Genomic DNA, 21,208 nt, shown 5'->3' with positions numbered 1-21,208 from the left:
GCCTGGCTTAGACTTTATTCTCACTTGATTTCACAGAAACGAATCTGGAACACAGTGGTTATGTGGGGTTTTTAAACCTTTTTTTTTTTTAGCAAGGACTGTTTGAATGAGAAACGTGGTAGCAATGCTATCTTTTACTGATTAGAAAAAGCATCGTTGAGCAGGCTGAGAGTACTTGACGACGTAATTTTTTACGCAAATAGAGATCTTATCGAAGGACAGACAGGCTGGGGGGTGCTGGCTCGTCACCGATAGCACTGCTACAGACTGGTACAGTGCATCCTTTCATATCTCTAAACATTTCATGTCAGTGAGAATTCCAAGTTTCACTACAGCGTCCTCTGACCTTTCGGGTTGTGCAATTTTTTTTTTTGTTTTTTTTTAGACGTGGGAACACAACGTTTTGTTTTTGTGGTAATTACTGCCCATATTTCATCCTGATTCTGATTTTGTTAAATCCTCCATTTCTAATGTCAAAGCGTTCTTAAGCAACAAGTATCACAAAGTCAGAATGCAACTAAGAGATGATTGCAAAATGCTTATATTCTCAGGCAACACAATTATTAAAACCTTTCGTAAATGACCTATATATATATATATATATATATATATATATATAATTTTCTGGAGGTCGTCTGCACTTCAAGAAATTTTTTTATTTAAAAATAAAGCTAATAAAGAGATTCCCTCCAGGAACCATCCAGAAGAATAAAATAAAATCTATTTTCCTTAAGACAAGAAAGGCAGCCCCAAGTACACGTTACATGCTCAGCTAAAACCAATGCGTCAGAGAGTCCACTGGTTCACCAAACGGTTCGTGAGCTTTCTTTCATCAGTCACGCTCCCAGAACAACATGTCCAACATTGAGACCTGGTAGTAAAAACGAGAAAGGTGATAAAAATTAAAGGCCCTGAAGATCACTGGGATGGAAATAAAACCGAAAACCACACAGCAGTTGAAAAAGCTCGGAAATGAGTACAGCGTGTTCTTGACTATACTTTTGTTTTCTTATTCTTTCTTGGTATTTTGTTTAGATCTTTTTTAAGGAAGGGGTGGTAACTGGTAACTGGTAGTAGAAAGAGCCATGCTATAGGGTCAAAGCATTTTTATAGCTTCCAAAGGCAAAATTATGACCTGTCTAGGTTCTCACATAAAAGAGTGGACAAGAGTGAACAACCTTCGATACCTTCGATGGGAGAAATAATTTAACAACACCCACTCGTTGGCTTCTCAATGCAGGCTAATGTTTTGCCAAATAAAATAAAATAAAATCTGTATGTATTTTATGGTTGTAATATACAAATATACAAGTCGTAATATAGCACTGTGCTTTTCAATTCAGTTCTGTAGCAACTTTATAGAGTTATAGCAGTTTCTCAGATAACAGGAGCTAAACATTTAAACGAAATAACTACGTTATCTTAACAGTTATGTCAATATCATTAATTACCACTGGTTGAACTGGAGCCTGAATAAACTTAAACTAGTAAAATCTACTTTCTACAATAGATCACAAGCTGGATGCCAACTAGCAGGCAACCATGCTATTTTGCTAACCATGCTAGACTTGTCTTCCTTTATTTTTTTCAGCAGGCTAAATGCTAGCTAGTAGGAACTTGTCTCCTATAATAATCTTATAAACAATTAAAATAAAGATAATGTCTAACCAGCAAGTTGTTAGCTAACAAGCCGCATGCTAACTAGCACCAAGCAGTCCATAATTTTACAAACTATTACAATCTGGATGGAGGATACCTAACAGGTTTGATGCTAACAACCTGGCCATTTTGATTTAATTTGGTACTAACTTTAGATATTTTACAGTGTTTAAAAAAATTATAAAATTTGGATAATGCCTAAAAAACAGTTTGCTAACAAGCAGACAGCCATGCTATATTGTAAGTAGTTTTAATTTTTAATTTTAAACCTAGCAGGATAACATAATGCTCGCTAACAGGAATCCAGCTTAAAGCTACTGTATATAAAGATCTTTGATATTCTTATAAACAAGTTCTAGTTGGTGTCTGCAGTGTGATTGTTGTTGGCTGGTAGGCTGGAGGCTAACTAGCAGAAATCATGCTAAAATCCGTGGATATTATTAAACTGCTATAAAATCCTGTAAACCATTACAATGCAAGTGAAAGATAACTAGCAGTTTTCATGCCAACAAGCAGGAAACCCTTATTTAAATGTTGTAGCTACAGTGCCTGTACTTGTTATGTAGTGTTTATATACTTATAAAATCTAGATGGTACCTAACAAACTGTTTTCTAACTACAACGGTGAGTCAAAGTTTGAAATTGCTTTTCAATACACTTTGTCCATCTGTCAGCAAGCCTTCGTATTCGGCCATTAAAATGTTTTAGTTGCGAGCCACTAATGCCCCACTGTCTTCACTTCTTCATCAGAAGAGAATCTACATCCTTAAGGGGCTGCTTTCATGGGAGAAAACAGCTCAAAGGTTGATGACGCGGGATCAGGACTGTAGGAAGGATGCAATGTTGTCATCATCCGTGGACGTGGACTGGCATCTTGATCCTACTTCATGGCCAACACTTGCCGACCTTTCTTGAACTTCTCTATCCATTCATATATGTCAGGGATTACTGTAAATATAAATACTGTACACACTTCTTTATGTCTTCAATAAATAATAACACCAGGTACAACGATGGCCGTGAAGTGCAAAACAAATTAACAACACTGACAACAAAATAAAAAAAAAAAGAAATAACAAAAACAAAACAATAAAACCCAAAACAAAATAACAAATTCAAAACCAAATTAACAAAACAGAGAGCAAAATAACTTATTCAAAAACAAAATATTAAAACCCAATACAAAATAACAAAACCCAAAACTAATTTGTTATTTTATTTTCGGATTTGTTAATTTGGTTTTGAGTTTGTTATTTCGTTTTTACATTTTGTTAATTTGTATTGCGCTTCTCGGCCAGTCAGTTACGGTACAAAACGACAGTATAGTTTGTAAATGAAATTCTTACCGCTGATTGGACGAGAAATCTTTAACTCAAGAAATACAGGAAGTAGGAACTTGTTTCTCTATCTTTGTGAGGTCTGCTCCACTTTAAACTAGGGTGGCCGTGAAGTGCAAAAAAACAAAAACAAAACTGACTTCAGGGCCACAGTAAGAACGTCATATTTGAAACCACAAAAAGGGCAGTACATGTTTGCACATTCATACACACACGAATCTACCGCTACTACAGTACTTCCTGTATATCTTGAGTGCTATATCTACCTTTTCCGGTTTGTATCTGACTGGTCGAGAAGTGCAATACAAATGAACAAATCCAAAAACAAAATAACAAAATGAAAAAACAAAGCCCAAAAGAAAATAACAAATTAGTTTTGGGTTTTGTTATTTAGTTTTGGGTTTAGTTGTTTTGTTTTCCATTTTGTTAATTTGGTTTAGAATTTATTATTTTGTTTTGGGTTTTGTTATTTTGTTTTCAGTTTAGTTTTTTAGTTTTTAGTTTTGTTAATTTGTTTTGCACTTCAGGACCACCGTACTATACCCTTAGACCACAAAAACAAACCACGTTGTTCTTCTTTTGTGCAAATCACAAGCTGGCCAACCATTGTTGTTCGTATCGCAGGTAAAAATAAACTTTTGTAACTAGTTCACACTTAACACTGCCTCGAACAGAAGTTCACCGGATCACCAGATAATTTTTTGACTTACCCTTGTAGCAGGCAACTATGTACAGTAAATACCTTGTAGTATATACATTATTTCATTTAAATGAACACCCTGGCAAAAAATCGGGAGAATATTTGTGACTATTAGTACAGTTTTCATAGAGCACTTAGCCCTAGTGTTAGCTATCGAACAGCAGAACACAAGAAAAGCCTTCAGCGTGAAGTGCACGTGAAGCTGCACTGCTGATACTATACCCCTTTGTATTGTCTTTGTCTTATAAGTGTGTAACTCTGTATTATTTCAGTCAAGCGGAGGAATCGCGTGATTTCTAACTAGCTTGAGTGTTTACATCATACTTGGCCTCTTATTTAAGCACTAAAAGAGTAAATCATGTCACCATCTTTAGTTCTAAACGAGCTATAAATGATAATGGGTCATCAGGTTTGGATCAAACCTGAATGCCTTTTCGCTGACCATGTACCAGGTTTTTTCGTGCTAAAGAGCCACAAAGCCATCAAACATATCTGCAGATCAGGTGTTCAATCGATAACAAGCGTACAGATGATACTCCCTTCCCTGGGTATAGTCTGTCTAAAGACCACCAAAGAGCTGTCGATCCTAAAAGTCACATTTACAACACAAAAGCGAGATGCTTACACTTTCGCACAGCAGACCAAGTCGACAGTGGATCTGGCTTCCTGGATTGACATCCATCCCTGCTATGATCTGTCTAATTCGCCGTGACCATGCTATTCCCCGTCGCGAAAGCCGGCGCTGCTGAGACCACAATATGTTCGTGTTAATAAAAGCCAGCTGCACTTCTCCATGCTGACGGAGAGAGAGGAAGAAAAGCTCTGCTCTAAACAAATAACATGGCTGCCATGAGCGAAAACACTCCAAACAGGATGTGGCCGTCACACGCACCAGAGCAAATATTTTGACGAGTCACACTTGCTTAGGACGGAGAGACGCAGACATAACAGACGCCGTCTTTTCTTTTCTACAATCCTGTTTTCACGGTTGCCTTTGCGAAGCCTGTAAGCTATCACTTGTAACAATGTGAAAATACGTAACAACACGTCACGCAAACTTCATGCTAGTTCATTACTAGCTTGCTACCGCTTGTTCGACAAAAGGAGTTTGTACAAGCTGTTCACTAAGCCTCAACGCTAATGAGGTAAAGTGCGGAAAAGATTTTATTTTGACCTCTTTCGAATGATCTCAAGCAGACACGGCTGGTAGCTTTGCTGTCTCACTGCTCCATTGTCTCCGATGCTGACTGCACAGCAACGTTCTCACAGCTTTCATATCACTTTCCTTTGGGTTCTCTGTTTTTTTCCCTACCTCCCAAAAACATGGTTACAGATTGGCTATGCTAAATTGCCTCTAGGTGTGAAAGTGCATAAGCAATCAAGTCTAGACAGAGAAATGTTCTATATTATAACTGACCGTTGTCTCCACAGAGTAATTAGTGGTTACTTTAGACATTACGATGGTAGGCACAGTACGACTTAATAGAGCATTAGGATCAGTACTACAGTACTTGGGTACAGTACAGCGGGTACCATAGTCAGAGGTGGAAAGAAACATACTGTATTACATTTACTCGCATTACTGTAATTGAGTAGTTTTTTTTTGTGTACTTGTACTTTTAAAGTAGTTTTTAAAATCTGTAATTTTACTTTTACTCAAGTATGTTTTGTTTGATTTCGCGTTTGAAATCATATTCACTACTGAGTAAAAAATAAATAAATGAAAATGAAAAATAATGAAAATAATGCAACGGGAAAGGGAAAAAAAATTTCACCCCGGAAACCACGGAACTAATTGACTGATTTCCATCTGATTGAAAGCGAATTGCCATTAAATTCTTCTAAAGCAAACCCCTGGCCATTGTAACGGCCACTATGTATGTATGTATTTATGTTGCTCTTTTAAGAGTTGCCGCTCCTCCCACAGTGTGTGCGCTGGTAGGGCCTCAAGTGTGCTTTATTCTCTTACTCTTTTCTTTACTTTTACTTTATGTTTTGTATTATAATTTTGTGACGCTGAAAGAAACCAATAAAGGTTTTGTCCTGAACATTATTCTTGGCTCTAACCTTTTTTTTTCCTCGGCTATCCGCCACAAAGCGTAACATCATACTTAAGCGACCACTTGGATTTCAAGCACAAGAAAGGCAACAGCTTTATTATGCGAAGGTGTTCCTTTAATTAAAAACAACTAGTCTGCCCTCTGCACCTACTGACTCATCCCTATGCTGAACTGGACTTCATGTTAATTTAAAGAATTTCTGTTATATTGTACTCTCAGCTGCATAACACACATGGTGTTATATCATCTCTATCTGTTATCACCCAGATGAGGATGGGTTCCCTGTTGAGTCTGGTTCCTCTCAAGGTTTCTTCCTATTGCCATCTCAGGGAGTTTTTCCTTGCCACTGTTGCCGTCACCCTTGGCTTGCTCATCAGAGAAATTTCATTCATTCATCTCATTATTATCTAGACACATTTTTCTCACACATACACAATTTATTATTATTATTAATATTTTATTATTTTATTATTATTATTATTAATATTATTATTATTTTTTATTTATTTATTTATTTCATCTTTGTGAAGCTGCTTTGATACAATGACCATTGTTAAAAGCGCTATATAAATAAAATAGAAAAAAAAATTGAATTTATATTTGCTTGTCTTTTTTGAACTACACTACAGTAGAATCTCCCATCCCACCTGCTGTTAAAAAAGTAACTTGGTAACTTTTCCTTTAAGTAAATTTTTAATGAGCTACTTTTTACTTTTACTTGAGTGGATTTTTTTAATGGTAACTTTACTTGCACTTCAGTAAAATTTCACTGAAGTAACAGTACTTGTACTAGAGTACAAACTTTCATTACTCTTTCCACCTCTGACCATAGTAGTACTATGGTGTAAACCACATTCACTTTGCTAAATGTCATTGTCATTGTACTTACCGTTTCTCCTCCTGCTACCTCAATTCATCACCACGTTACCACAGAGTATTGTATTGTCATACTGTCGCATTGTCACTCTGTCACTTTTGTTTGCACATTTGCACGTGCACTTTATATTGTCTCTTTAGTAATAAACATAAATAGTTCCCTGTTAGCTAGCCGGCTAATTAGGTCTCTAAATTAGCTAGTTAGTTTTTTGTTCATTTATGTTGTTCATTTATGTTGCATGTAGCACCTTGGAGCAACATTGTTTCGTTTCACTGTGTACGAAACTGTATATGATTAAAGTGACAATAAACGCCTACTTGACTTGACCTATTGAGTTACACAGTGGCTACCAAAGTATCCAATATGGTATGTTTGTTTATTTTTGTTTGTACAATGTTGGTAGTCACTGTGGTACCGAATAAGTTCCATGGTATTGACAAAATACATTACCTTAATAATATTACCATTATGGTACATAAAAATGTATGAAATATTTTTGACAGTATCCTGATATGCATTCTTGTTACTGTACCATGGTGCAGGTATCATCGGTCTACCATGGTACCTTTACCATGGCTAAATTTCTTTATGATGTCATTAAGTGCGCACTGGTTGGTGATGCTACTCACCCAAAAGACAACTCACTCACTCACTCACTCACTCACTCACTCACTCACCCACCCACCCACCGCTTTATCCTGTATTCAGGGTCGCAGGGACCTGGAGCCTATCCCAGGAGGCTTAGGGCACAAGGCAGGGTACACCCAGGACAGGGTGCCACCCCATCGCAGGACCCAAACATACGCACCCTCACACACTCATTCACACACTATGGGCAATTTGGGAACGCCAATTAGCCTAACCTGCATGTCTTTGGACTGTGGGAAGAAACCAGAGTACCCGAAGGAAACCGACCAAGCACGGGGAGAACATGCAAACTCCACGTACACAGAGACAGGAATCGAACCTGGCCGGGAATTGAACCCGGACCCTGGAGGTGCAAGGCGACATTGTTAACCACCGTGCCGCCTCCAAAAGAAAACTTTGGAATTTTATTAAAATTTAGAATGACTTTGATAAAATAACACTGGGATAATGTTGAAAGAATGACCCAGCAAAAACAAAATTGCACATACAACCTCTAAACAACAGAACAGCAAACTTTATTTCTAGCATTTTATGTGGCTTAACATCTGTGCACACGACGTCCTTCAGTTTATAAGAGAGTTCGGGAATCCAGGCGAACACATAAGCTTCCCACACACAGCGTGTCTCTTATGTATCTAATACCAATGGTGTTCCAATATACTGTAAGTAACTGCCAATCAGTACTAGGGGAGAATTTCTATAATCAGACAATATAGAAATTGTTATGCTGACACAGAAATGCCAATTCCCAATGATATACTGTATAGTAATGCACAAAAGTCTCTGGGTATTTTTTTCCCTTCCTTTTCAGTCTGGTCCCTGTACTTGAGCAGTTGAAGATGAGTGTGTGTTAAGCCTCTACGAATAATTCAAGCATTAAAAATCATCTAACTGAAGGCATGAAGCAGTGAGAAACAGGTGTGAATGATGACAGATGATCAGGCCGGTGATTAGTTTACTAGTGATGCTGAACGCTAAGTGGTTGGAACAGACGAGGGGAGGAATGAGGTTGCTGCTGAGTGTTGCACAACCAACCAATTGTCTCTTTAAGCACGTTGCAGCTTGTCACAGTAAAACATTTGTTCTGCTTTTTTAATTTAATCTACATCATTTCATTAAAAAAAAAAATGGCACGGGGCTTGAAACTTTTGCTCAGTACTGTATTCGCAAATACACAGACATAATTCAAGACATTCCCTTGGTAGATTTGTATTTGCATTTTTATGTTTCTGATGGATTGTTGACTCGCTCAGGGTGCATTCCTGAGTCCCTGGGATTGACTCCCAGGCCAGCATGATAAAGTGCTTCTTCAAGATGATCGAATAAATGAAGGATATTTCATGCGCAGCAATGTGCAACGGCTAAACTGAAACTTAAAATGGAAAATGTGTTCGGTGGATGCCACTGTTCAGTATTTGTGCTACGTTAAAAAAATGAAATGGAGTGGCATTAACAAGGACTGGATCAATTATGCATCAAAGACTTACTTATAGAGACTATCAGGTTCCAGGCACTTAAAGATGAGGGAGTAGATGATGGAGTGGGGATGTTCTCCGCTTTTTCTTCCAGGCACCACACATGAAGAGCCCAATCCAGAGAACAGGTCATCCACCAGACTTAGTACCTCTCCTGAAAATGAGTGTGTGTACGAGAGAGAAAGAGAGAGAACCAAAAGAATGTGAGCAGCGAGATGCCACAAAACCAACCCTGAGAAACTTAAAAAACATTAAAACATTGTTAATTGTGTTGTTTTGAGCTCACAATGCATGCAGTTCACTCAACTAATTACATGTGTGTACACAGAGACACCACATATTTATTTCTTACTTTGTGTGTGTGTGTGTGTTTGTGTGTGCTATATTACTCTATTGGTGTCTGCTGTAAACAGGAGCTGACCACAAGACATCTCTTGACTGCATAAAGAGAAATAATGATATGCTGAAAAAACACTTCCCAGCACTACCCAAGAGAGGACGGATTTTTCCAAAAGGAGCCAGCCGTGAAAATATCTCGATTCGAACGACTTTCCACTTTTACTAGGTAGCAGACACGTATCGCAGTTTTTTAACCTGTGCCAAAATACATATCAACATGGCGTGACGTGCCTGGGTTGTATGAAACCGGGGAGCGGTTAAAAGTGGGCTGCAGGAGGGGAGGTCTAGAGAAAAACGAAAGGAAAAAAAAAAAAAAACATGTGAAGTTCTAAATGAATGAATGATATAGGAACTTTCCCAGAAGGCAGTCTGTATTTAAAGAAAGCTTCCCGCACGCATACCGACACCTCAGGAATGTCCGAGCCAAGATCTCTTTTTCTAAAGTCCCAAAAAGCCGTTGGGGTTCTCTCTGGGGCTACCGCATCTCACGGACTTTTGTATATTTTACAAACTTGACTTTAATTAAATAGAAAACAATTGAACAGCAGCTTCACCTCAGACCACAACGCAACCCATGCTGACTCATTTGAATGATAGAATGCCTTGAATTCATGCATAGCTTCCTCTCTTCCAAGAAATCCAAATATCTCATGTTCTATATGATAAAATATTTCAGCCACACTCACCATGAAGCCAGCAGTGGATATAAGACTCCATATGTTACATTCTGTGTAAAAACGGTAAAGGGTTACAGGAGGCCAAAGCTAGAGACGCATAATTCATAATAATCATACATTCTTGATTCTTATATGCTCTGACGTCCCATAAGAAATTTTAACTATGGTATAAGTACTATGTACTATGATATAGTGCATGTACCACACTATGGTACAGGGTTCTACCATGTCTAACATACTGTACTTTGGTACAATGGTACATGTGCTATAGTAAAATACCTACAGTGGATATACCATGTACAGTAGTACTGTCCTATATATATCATGATGGTATGTATGATACCACTGTATCTATATAACATTAAATAAATACCATAGGATAAGTTGTAACATATCTAATATGGTACAGAATGGACAAATATACCATGTTGGTATTATATAGTACCTGCTAATCTTAGCTGCTGTGGTAGGCAATAAGTTCCCAAAGTATTGTAGTACACATCATAGTACTACTACATTTACATTTAAGCATTTGGCAGACGCTCTAATCCGGAGCGACTTACATTTTTATCGCATTTCACATCTGAGCAGTTGAGGGTTAAGGGCCTTGCTCAAGGGCTCAACTTGGTGGTTGTGGGGTTTGAACCTGGGATCTTCCGAACCGTAGTCCAATGCCTTAAACACTGAGCCTGGCCCGGTACTATGGTACCCACTCAAGTGTCATAGTACCTATCCTGTCTGGAGACGCACAGTACCTATCACAGTCTCTACCACAGTGATACTATGGTATACTATGTTCTGTACTATAGTACATGTAGTACATAGTAATCCCACAAGTTTTTGGCACAGTTTTTTTTTTTTTTTTTTTTTTTTTTTTTAATGCCAGATGACCTTGATGTGGCAACCTACCAATTTCTCTAGGCTGAGGCTGGGTATTATATAAAATATGGGTATATGGTTATACCAAGGGCCCAACAGGGACAACTTGGTGGTTGTAAAATTTAAAGGGACCTTTCGAACAATGGTTCAATGCCCTAACCACTGAGATATCCCTGTCCTTCACTCACCAACCAAGAGCCTCAACCACCCGAGCCACCACTACCGCAAAGTAAATTATAGTATGTACAGTACATACCTTCATAAAATTTCTTATTGGATTAATTTACCATTTACAGAAGGAATCTCCGGTTTCTATGTTTTGTAACAGTCAGAGGCTGGGTGAGTTCTACATGAGGACTACATTTCCATCGTTGTTAAAAAATCTGCATGGCTTCCTGTAACCTGCTAATGTTGATTATATTTTTTCGCTACTAAGCAGCAGTGTTGGGGGACGTTACTTGTAATGTAAAAAATAACTAATTACATTACAAAATTACTGTCATCAAAAAGTAACTTTAACTACTTCCATCGCAGAAAATGAAAACACCTTTGCGATTCCTCATGCATGTTGTTTTAGTCAAGACCTTTATAATCAAGTTTGGCCCATAATCTATTAACTACTAATACCCCTATCTCACGTACGCGGTTTTGCGCGGTGGCCAGAAGTTTTGGCGCTGTGATTATGTTTCCATCTTTCCGCGCGTTGGTCCTCACATAGTCAAACCGCATAGGTGAGATAGGGGTATAACAGCAAGAATAACAAAGGTAGGCAGGTTATTGGGGGCGGGGCTTGTAGGATGACTTTCACACACACACACACACTAACAGATTGGGAATGACTGCTGTCTGGCTCATGGATAACATAACTTGTCTGAATAACGGATTACATTTAAAAAAATAAAATAAATAACTGAGTACTTAAATGGCGGACCTAACGCGTTAGATTACTCGTTACATCAACAAAGTAATCCAAGTACTCTACCGCGTTACTTTGTAACACCCAACACTGCTAAGCAGCCACTCAGTTGCTAACTAGCTATTAAAAAGACAAAATGGACTTTGAGAAAGAGTACAACAGGACATGATTTCTGCCTCATGATAGACATTTTCACTGTGAGGTTGAAAAAAAAAGTTGTTCATTAGTTAAATAAAAACTATTCTGTTCCTTTTTTTTTGCCATATTTACAAAAGGCATAAAGGGTTAAAAAATAGTAATAACTCATATTATACTGTATATATAACAAATAACTACCACTGCCTCTGCATTTGCCCCATGTGTCCTGTAGATAGACAGTAGGTTAATGTCATTTTGACAGTTTATGTACAACAGTCACCTCACTGGGTCTACAAAAGTTATTTGTGTATATGCTTATGTATATGCTTATATATTTAATATGGAGTAAATATGAAACATGTATTTCTACTAGCTGATTCAGATTTTTTTTTCTCTATGAAATGAAAGCAGAGGTTCCCTGTCAATAAGATTCGATCTGCATAAAAAGTTCATATAAATTAAATCCCAAGAAAAGCTAAACTCAACCGTAACCTTAACTCTTCAAGCGAGTTGGCTCATAAAAATCCCCCTGGATTTGCAACTGTGAGGTCCTGTTTCTGCTAAATCAGTACACTGTCAGTTCACACTTCCCTCTCTGTACATTTCTGTGGAAGGAGGATTTACATGGGAGATGGATCTCTGACAGAAGCCACATAGTCTTGGCAGAAAGGAAAATAAAAAGTCCCTCTGTTTTTGATGTAGTCCAGGCCGACTGCTCTTCGGACTTGCGTAAACACACGGCTGCTATGATTCTACCATCCGTGTGGCCTTGGCCCGAAGACCGCGGGGGCTCGCGGGAGAATTTATGGAACATATCTACTGTTACGTCTCGTTTGTTTGGTTTCTTTGCACCCGCGCGCCCGGGAGCTCGGGGCTGCCTGGTTCATGTTAAATGTTAATTGTGCTGCAAAAGTGTTCGGAGTTTACAGAACATCTGAGGCCACAGAGACACACACGTTAGCCGTGATGAGCTAAGTGACACTTTTATGACTTCTTCCCTCCTTCTGTGGGGGAAATTACACCAAATCAACCCCCCAAGCTGATTGTTGAAGTTGCTTGTTTTTCGAAGAGTATCTGCAGTTCATTTTCCTCGTGTGATTAACAGTGATGGAGGGGTCAAGAGGCGCTTCAGGACGAATGCGATATGACACTGGCACAAGCATGTGAGGAATGCAGCCGCAGAGCCAGAACCCTGACAGCTCCGTGCAGAGAGGCAGAGAGGGGCCATGCCGAAGGGAAAAAGAGAAACCCAAAGACTTGGTGTGGTGTGTGTGTGTGTGTGCGTGTGTGTGTGCGTGTGTATTAGTGGGAGAAAAGGTAGAAAGGGAGACAGGAGACAAATAATTTAGTTTGAAGGTTTATGTTTCTGGATGTGGTCTGGATTGAAATAATATCTTTGTGTGTTTTGATAATCAAAATAAATCAAAGCTTGGTCCGTGACTGGGAAAAGGGCAGGGCAGGCCAGTTGTCTGGTGTCTTTCAGGGACTCTGTCAGAATTATCACTTAATCCAGAGATGTTAAAGAGGAAAGAAGGATACAAAGGAATCCACGACCCTTAAAATTTCACCCGTCATGCACCAGCTGCGCTCAACTACGATCTTTCAACGAAGCCATATTTACATATATGTTCGGATAAAATGATCCATTTCCTTCTTTTGATTGTTTATTAGAAGGAAAATTCAAATAAACGATGCGAAAATGAACTAATATTAAAAATTATTTTTACAAAATCCACAGCTTTATGAGCTTGGAATAACAGAACACAGGTATTTCTCTGTACAATCTCCTGCTACACTAATGCACCTATTCCCGTGTTTCACTAGTGCCTGGACACCATCAAGGTAGAAAGTTTTCTCAGTATGCCAGAGATATGATCAGACTGCCTGCTTCACATCTGAAATGCTGGCCCCCCAGGAGTTCCTTTAATGTAGGAAGCCCCAACTGTCCCCACGAGGGATGTGGCAATAACTCCCAGCCAAATTCCTGTAATGTGCAAGTGGTGTTGGTGAATGATTGTGTGTAGGTTGGCTGCTTTTTCCCGAGCTCCGCCAGACTGACCAATTTTTCTACTTTTTCGTCCCCTTACGAAGAGTAAACATATAACAGATAAGTATTTCATACTACCTTATAATATATTCACTCGAAACGCGTGTTATATCGTTTTCGTATAAGTTTATATCGTATAAGTTTTAATAGTTTTGCAGCACACCGCTTCTAGCCGGCTTTTCATTAGCATCGCTAGCCCGTTAGCCCGGCTATCACAAGTTTGTTTACGCTCTTTCGCACCGGTTATTTCTATTTTTAGACACCATGTCGGTTGGGTCTCTGCCCCTGTGTGCAGGTGAGGAGACATTGGAGCTGCACTCGGTGGACTTGGAGATGGAGGCCGTGGAGAAGCTGATCCGCGACCTACAGGTGAAGCTGGCCCGGCTACAGCAGCGGAAAGCCACGCTGGAATCGTCGCGGACCGGCGCTCACCTGTCCCAGGTAAATTCTCGGCATGAGAATTCTCCGACAACCTCTACTCCGCGTGCTTCTCTGCCCAGGTCCAACGCACCGAGAACGCAGCCTGCCCAGCTTTCCTTCACCCCGGCGCCGGGATACCACGAGGCCTGGAAACTTCAGCAGCGGAAGACGCGCGCCAAGCCCCGGGCGAGGACCTCTCCTCCTCCGCCACCACCCGTCTTCGAGATCTCAACCCGAAACCGCTTCGCTCCTCTCCGTGAGACGGCACACGACGCGCTGGTCATCGGAGACTCCATTGTCCGGCACGTGCGTGCTACCACAGCTAAAGGTAAGGCGTACACGCGCTGTTTACCTGGTGCACGTGTTCTTGATGTTGCTGCACAGGTGCCTGCGGCCCTGAGGAAGAACATTCGAGCTGTGGTTCTCCATGCTGGCACCAACGACATCAGGCTGAGGCAGACGGAGATCCTAAAGAAGGACTTCAGGAGCCTGGTTGAGAAGGTCCGCAGCACATCACCCACGACAAAGATCGTCGTATCTGGACCACTTCCGACATTTCAGAGAGGAATCGAGAGGTTCAGTAGATTATTTGCCTTCAATGAATGGTTACAATCTTGGTGTCAACAACAGAGATTACCCTTTGTTGATAACTGGAATGTTTTCTGGGAGCGTCCTAGGCTCTACCGCACAGATGGCCTGCACCCTAGCAGAGCTGGAGCAGCGGTCCTCTCTGACAACATCTCCAGGACACTACAAACCATCTGACTGGCGGTAAGTCATACCTCAGATTCTTTAGATATCAGCCACAATACAACCCACCATACTAATAGACGCACACACATAGCTTGTACTATAGAAACTGTGTCTATTCCCCGATTAGTGAAAAAAAAGAATAAATTCGTTAAATCCAGCCGAAACAATCTGGTAACCATTAAACCAGAAAAAGCCCAAATAAGTAATCGAAGTCTACCTCTAAAGTTTGGACTTCTCAACATTAGATCCCTTACGCTAAACCAACCGTCTGCTAGCTGCATAGAGTCGTCACTCAGGGTTCACTCTATTGAGACTGTGTCTGTTCCCCAAGCTAAAAACAAATTTAGAAAGACTCAGAAAGTCTGTTTTAGTAATTTAATTAGCATAAAGACCACAAACTTGGATCAGACTGAATGCGCAGCCGGCACCTCTGATCTGAAGCTAGGACTGTTAAATATTAGATCTCTCGCATCTAAAGCAGTTATAGTTAATGAAATTATCACAGATCAGGAGTTTGATATACTCTGTTTAACAGAAACCTGGATTAAACAGGACGAGTATGTAGCTCTAAATGAAGCTAGTCCTCCTGGATACAGCTACATACACCAGCCTCGGTTAACTGGTAGAGGAGGAGGCGTCGCAGTTATTCACAATGATAATTTGACTATTGTACAAAAACACGGACACAAATTTAATTCATTTGAAATTCTTTATAGTAACATAAGTGTATTTAACTATATTAAGTCAGCTCAGTCGACCCCGCTAATTGTCATTTACAGACCTCCAGGGCCGTACTCGGAATTTCTTAGTGAATTTGCAGATTTCCTCTCAAACCTAGTCATTTCTGTAGACAAAGTGTTAATTGCTGGAGATTTTAATATTCATTTTGAAAACCCAGAAGACCCTCTGAGAACTGCATTTATGTCTATACTGGACTCGGTAGGAGTAAATCAGTGTGTAGTAGGACCCACTCATAAAGCAGGTCACACTTTAGATTTAATAATATTATTTGGATTAAGTATAAGAAATTTATTTACAATACCACTATCTGAAGTTATCTCAGATCACTATCTTATCTCATTGCAAGTGTGTCACAATAATAATGTACACACAGCGCCGCGCTACCGTATGAAACGTACATTCACATCAACTACCAAACAGAGTTTTATCAGTAATCTCCCAGAGTTCCCAACTTCGATTAGATCACCGTCTGACCCCACAGAACTCGATCAGGCGACTGAATATTTAGAGTCGACATTTCGCTATACCCTAGATAATGTAGCTCCAGTCAAAAGAAAAATTATTAGAGATAAAAAACTTGCTCCCTGGTATAACGATCACACGCGCACTTTAAAACAGACCGCTCGGAAATTAGAACGTAAATGGCGTCAAACTAAATTACTAGTATTTCAAATAGCATGGAAGGAGAGCATCCTGAACTATAGAAAAGCTCTTAGTGTAGCTAGATCAACATATCTCTCCACTCTTATAGAAAATAACAAAAATAATCCTAGATTCTTATTTAATGCTGTAGCCAAATTAACCAGAAATAAGACCACTGCAGAAATCTCCACAACAACATCATGCAATAGTGAGGACTTCATGAACTTTTTTAATAATAAAATTGTAAATATTAGGCATAAAATTGAGGTTTTGAAACCGAACAATGTAATTGATGCAGATGTTAATCTAGCCATGTCAGACCAGAACCTAGAATACTTTACTCCCCTTGAAGAGAATGAACTAATTTCACTCATCTCTTCTTCAAATTCATCAACCTGTATATTAGATCCTGTACCGACACATTTTCTTAAACAGATAGTACCAGCAATAATAGAACCCCTGTTGAGAATAATTAATTCTTCACTCAGCATTGGATATGTTCCAAAATCTTTTAAATTAGCAGTTATCAAACCAATAATTAAGAAACCTGACCTCGACCCCTGTCAGCTGTCCAGTTACAGACCAATATCAAACCTCCCCTTTATCTCTAAGATCCTGGAAAAGATAGTAGCGGAGCAGCTATGCTCATATATACATAGGAATGGCATACATGAACTGTATCAGTCAGGATTTAGGCCTCATCACAGTACAGAGACGGCGCTCGTTAAAGTAGTAAATGACATTCTATTGGCCTCTGATCAGGGTTGTGTAACTATGCTTGTATTACTTGACCTCAGTGCAGCTTTTGACACTGTTGATCACGCTATTCTTCTTCACAGATTAGAAAATGTAGTGGGAATTAAGGGTACAGCCCTCTCCTGGCTCAGATCCTATCTGACCCATCGTTATCAGTATGTAGACTTAAATGGTGATTATTCTGCATGTTCTCTAGTGGAGTTTGGCGTTCCGCAGGGTTCAGTTTTAGGTCCACTGCTTTTTTCCCTTTACATGCTTCCTCTGGGCAACATAATCCGTAAGCATGGTATTAGTTTTCATTGTTATGCTGATGATACACAGTTATATGTCTCAGCAAAACCTGATGAGAAAAAACAGCTTACTAAAATTGAGCAATGTGTGCAGGACATAAGAAATTGGATGCTAACTAACTTCCTTCTGCTAAATCCGGATAAGACAGAAGTTCTAGTCATAGGACCGCATACAGCTAGGAGTAAAATTTTAGATCATACCGTAACTTTAGATGGCCTTTCTGTTCCATCAAATGCAACAGTGAAAGACCTTGGTGTGATTATTGATTCCAGCCTTTCATTTGAAGCACATGTAGATAATATTACCAGGATAGCATTTTTTCACCTCAGAAATATTGCCAGAATAAGAAATTTATTGTCGCTAAACGACGCAGAAAAACTAGTTCATGCTTTTATCACCTCTAGGTTGGACTATTGTAATGCCTTACTGTCTGGTTGTTCAGCTAGATGCATAAATAAGCTTCAGCTAGTCCAAAATGCAGCAGCGAGAGTCCTCACCAGAACCAGAACCCCTATCTTATCTTCACTCCATTGGCTCCCTGTGAAATTTCGCATTGATTTTAAAATACTACTCTTGACATATAAAGCATTAAATGGTCTCGCGCCGCAGTACCTGAGCGAACTGCTAGTGTCTTACGATCCGCCACGCCTACTTCGATCAAAGGATGCAGGCTGCTTGTCAGTACCGCGTATTATGAAAAATACAGCTGGGGGCAGAGCTTTTTCTTACAAAGCCCCAAAGTTATGGAATAGTCTTCCAAATAGTGTTCGGGACTCAGACACAGTCTCAGTGTTTAAGTCCAGGCTAAAAACCTATTTATTTAGCCGAGCATTTTTATAAATAGATTTGCCATAGGTAAAGGAGCAGATCTGGGGGACTCATGGACGTAGAGTATTATGGTGAACTGGTATGTTTGGATGCTGTCTTCCTCACTCTCATTGATCACTCAGGTTTGCTGACGGTGAGGTGATTGTTTGCTTTACATGTCAGGAAGCCCTCATGTTTGTGTTTCCTTCTGGCTCTCCCTTTTAGTTATGCTGTCATAGTTAGTCCTGCCGGAGTCTCTGCTTGCACGCTACAGTTAATATACATTCACATTATACATTGTGTGACTGTGACCATACCTAACTGCCATCTCTCCTCTTCTTCTCTTTCCCCCCCTTTCTTTTTCCTCTCTCCTCCTGTCCCCCCCTTTCACTCTTTCTCTCTCTCTCTGTCGAGCTACACATGTCGTTCCTGAGCTGCCAGTGATCCAGACTCCCTCTGCCCTCCAGACCTGTCTGACCCATCCTGGTGCCCCGCTTCTGGCTGAAGATCTCGTCACATGGATGCCCCGTGTGTCTCTCTGGGATGCGTCTGGTGTCTGGGAATGATTCTCTCTACCTAGAAAATGGTTCTGGCCTTGACTGGTGTTGGTAACTGTTTCTCTGGGGACTTGACAGTTCGATAGTTCATGACTGGAACTTCTTACAAGTCTACCTGGGTCTTCAATAACTACCTGGACTCCATATTAACATCAATTAACATCAGCTATTATAGCTGAACTGCCTCCCACCCTACACACTGTATAAATGCAGATCATTTACTGCTTTTTGTTTCACCCAAATGAGGATGGGTTCCCTGTTGAGTCTGGTTCCTCTCAAGGTTTCTTCCTCTTACCATCTCAGGGAGTTTTTCCTTGCCACTGTCGCCCTCGGCTTGCTCACCAGGGACAACCTGACCATTTTGATTCATACAAATTCACATTTCATACAAACCTAAATAATTTTTTTGACTATGTAAAGCTGCTTTGCGGCAATGAAAATTGCTAAAAGCGCTATACAAATAAAATTGAATTGAATTGAATTGAATGTAGAGTCCTCACAAACAGGTGCCTCTCTTCTGCAAGTTAGCGAAAAGTTATCCGTTGATTTTCTAGGACCAGACGTTTCACTCTGCAAATTTTTACGGGAATGACGATAGTGGGCTCCGAACCACCTCGGCCAGATCCATCATTCACGGGTCCTTCTTTGAATCCGTCATTCATACGTCCTTCTTTAAAACATTTGCGCATTAAAATTCGTTAATGAGTAAGAGTCTCATCACCGTACTGTGCATAAGGTCTTTCACGACGGTCTACTAGTTTAGCTCCTTCATTCGCTAGAAACGTCATCTCGAGTCCATGTTTGACTTGAACACACCTTGTAGAATGTAGATATTAAACACATTGTACTTTGAACTGTTTATTGTTCTTGTTTTATATTAATGTTACATCAAAAAACTAAAAGTGCGCAACATTGTTTCGCAATGATATTACCAAGAGCATACTTCTTAAGAGAGGTTGGCCTTTTCAGTGTGATAACTGGTGTTGGGTTTTCACAAAACAGCACTTTGTGCCAAGGTCGAAAAATGTTCATTTTGGTCTTATCAGATCGGATATCCTCTCCATCATAATTTCACCTGGACTCCGATTTCCTCCTCCCACAGTCTAGGTTAATTTGCGTTCCCAAACTGCTTGTAGTTCGTAATAAGCATGAGTTTGTGTGTGTGTGTGCTCTCGAATAGATTGGCACCCCGTCCAATGTGTACCCAGACTAAGTGTACTGGGATAGGCCCCAGGCCCCCCATGACCCTTAATATAGGATAAAGTGGTATGGACGAGGAGTGAGTGAGTGATGGAGTAATTAATTTCACCAAGCTACTTCCATCTGAGCTGTGAATCTCACTATCTACTTTAGAGTCTTGCTTGATCTCTCAGTGTCTCGTGATCAATATCCATTTACGCGGTTTTTACTTGTAGCGAATGGAGTTGCGGCTTTGCCGTATCCTTTTCATGTTTTAGTTATGGATTTAAAGCTGCGTGAGGTTCAAACCTGCGTTTGCTTTCATAGCCTAAACATGTCTGATACTATTACAGAGTATTATGTAGCTTTTATTCCTGGTTGTAACTCAACAAGATGTGGACATACAGTATGGATAGTTATTAAATACAAAATATAATCTGTAGATTGCTTTAAAGGACGTGGCAGACAACCATAGTTTTATGATTAAATGAATCTATGAAAATTTGTGTCTTGGTAGTGCTATACAGTAAAGGTGCTAGACTACACCACATATCAGCCACAGCAAATCATGTGACTGATCACTCTTACCTGTCTGTCCTCTCACTCTTATTAGCACTATTATATACACTTGCATCCAGCTGTCCAGATGATTTAAAAGTCTATGATGTGTCCATTCTATACACTTTGAGGAGTGGATACGGGTCAGCATATGCAGCCCCCTATGCAACTGTAGCCTTTTGCATTTTAGTAGTTTTTGATCTGCTGCATAACAGGAACACCCGACAAGTGCTGCTGTTTTGGAGATGCTTTGACCCAGTCGTCTAGCCTTACAATTTGGCTTATATTAAAGTTACTCAAATCCTTATGGTTGCCAATCCTTCTTGCTTCCAACACTGTTCACCTGCTGCCTATTATATCCCACCCCCTGACAGATTGCACTGTAATGAGCTAATCAATATTATTCACATCACCTATCAATGGTTCTAATGTTGTGACTTCCGATTCTGTAATTTATCCAATCAGATGCATGCTGCATCATAAAATCATTAGGTTATTATTTTATTATTACTATTATTTTTATTATTATTATTATTATTATTATTATTATTATTAATATTATTATTATTATTAACAAAGAATTTCTTATCCATGTTTCTTTTTCTTTTCACAAACATTTTTTTTTTTTTTACAAATTGATTTCCTAATCGTACATTCCGATATTGAATTTTAATCCTCAGACTTTGTGGAAG

At 39.6% G+C, this 21,208-nt stretch overlaps 1 protein-coding gene across 2 annotated transcripts in view; it reads right to left on the bottom strand.

Moving 5' to 3' along the window:
* Nucleotides 1-21,208, bottom strand: part of LOC128511888 (astrotactin-2-like) — a 434,725-nt gene that overhangs the window by 21,857 nt on the left and 391,660 nt on the right. For both annotated transcript variants that reach the window (XM_053484912.1, XM_053484914.1), the window contains exon 20: nucleotides 8,769-8,910. In XM_053484912.1, coding sequence (XP_053340887.1) covers nucleotides 8,769-8,910 — 142 coding nt within the window. The remainder of the gene's footprint in view (nucleotides 1-8,768; nucleotides 8,911-21,208) is intronic.

Source organism: Clarias gariepinus, chromosome 24, assembly GCF_024256425.1.
Source record: "Clarias gariepinus isolate MV-2021 ecotype Netherlands chromosome 24, CGAR_prim_01v2, whole genome shotgun sequence".
Taxonomy (NCBI): Eukaryota; Metazoa; Chordata; class Actinopteri; order Siluriformes; family Clariidae; genus Clarias; species Clarias gariepinus.
Note: the sequence above shows the minus strand (reverse complement) of the source record. Positions and strands in the feature narration are given on the sequence as shown.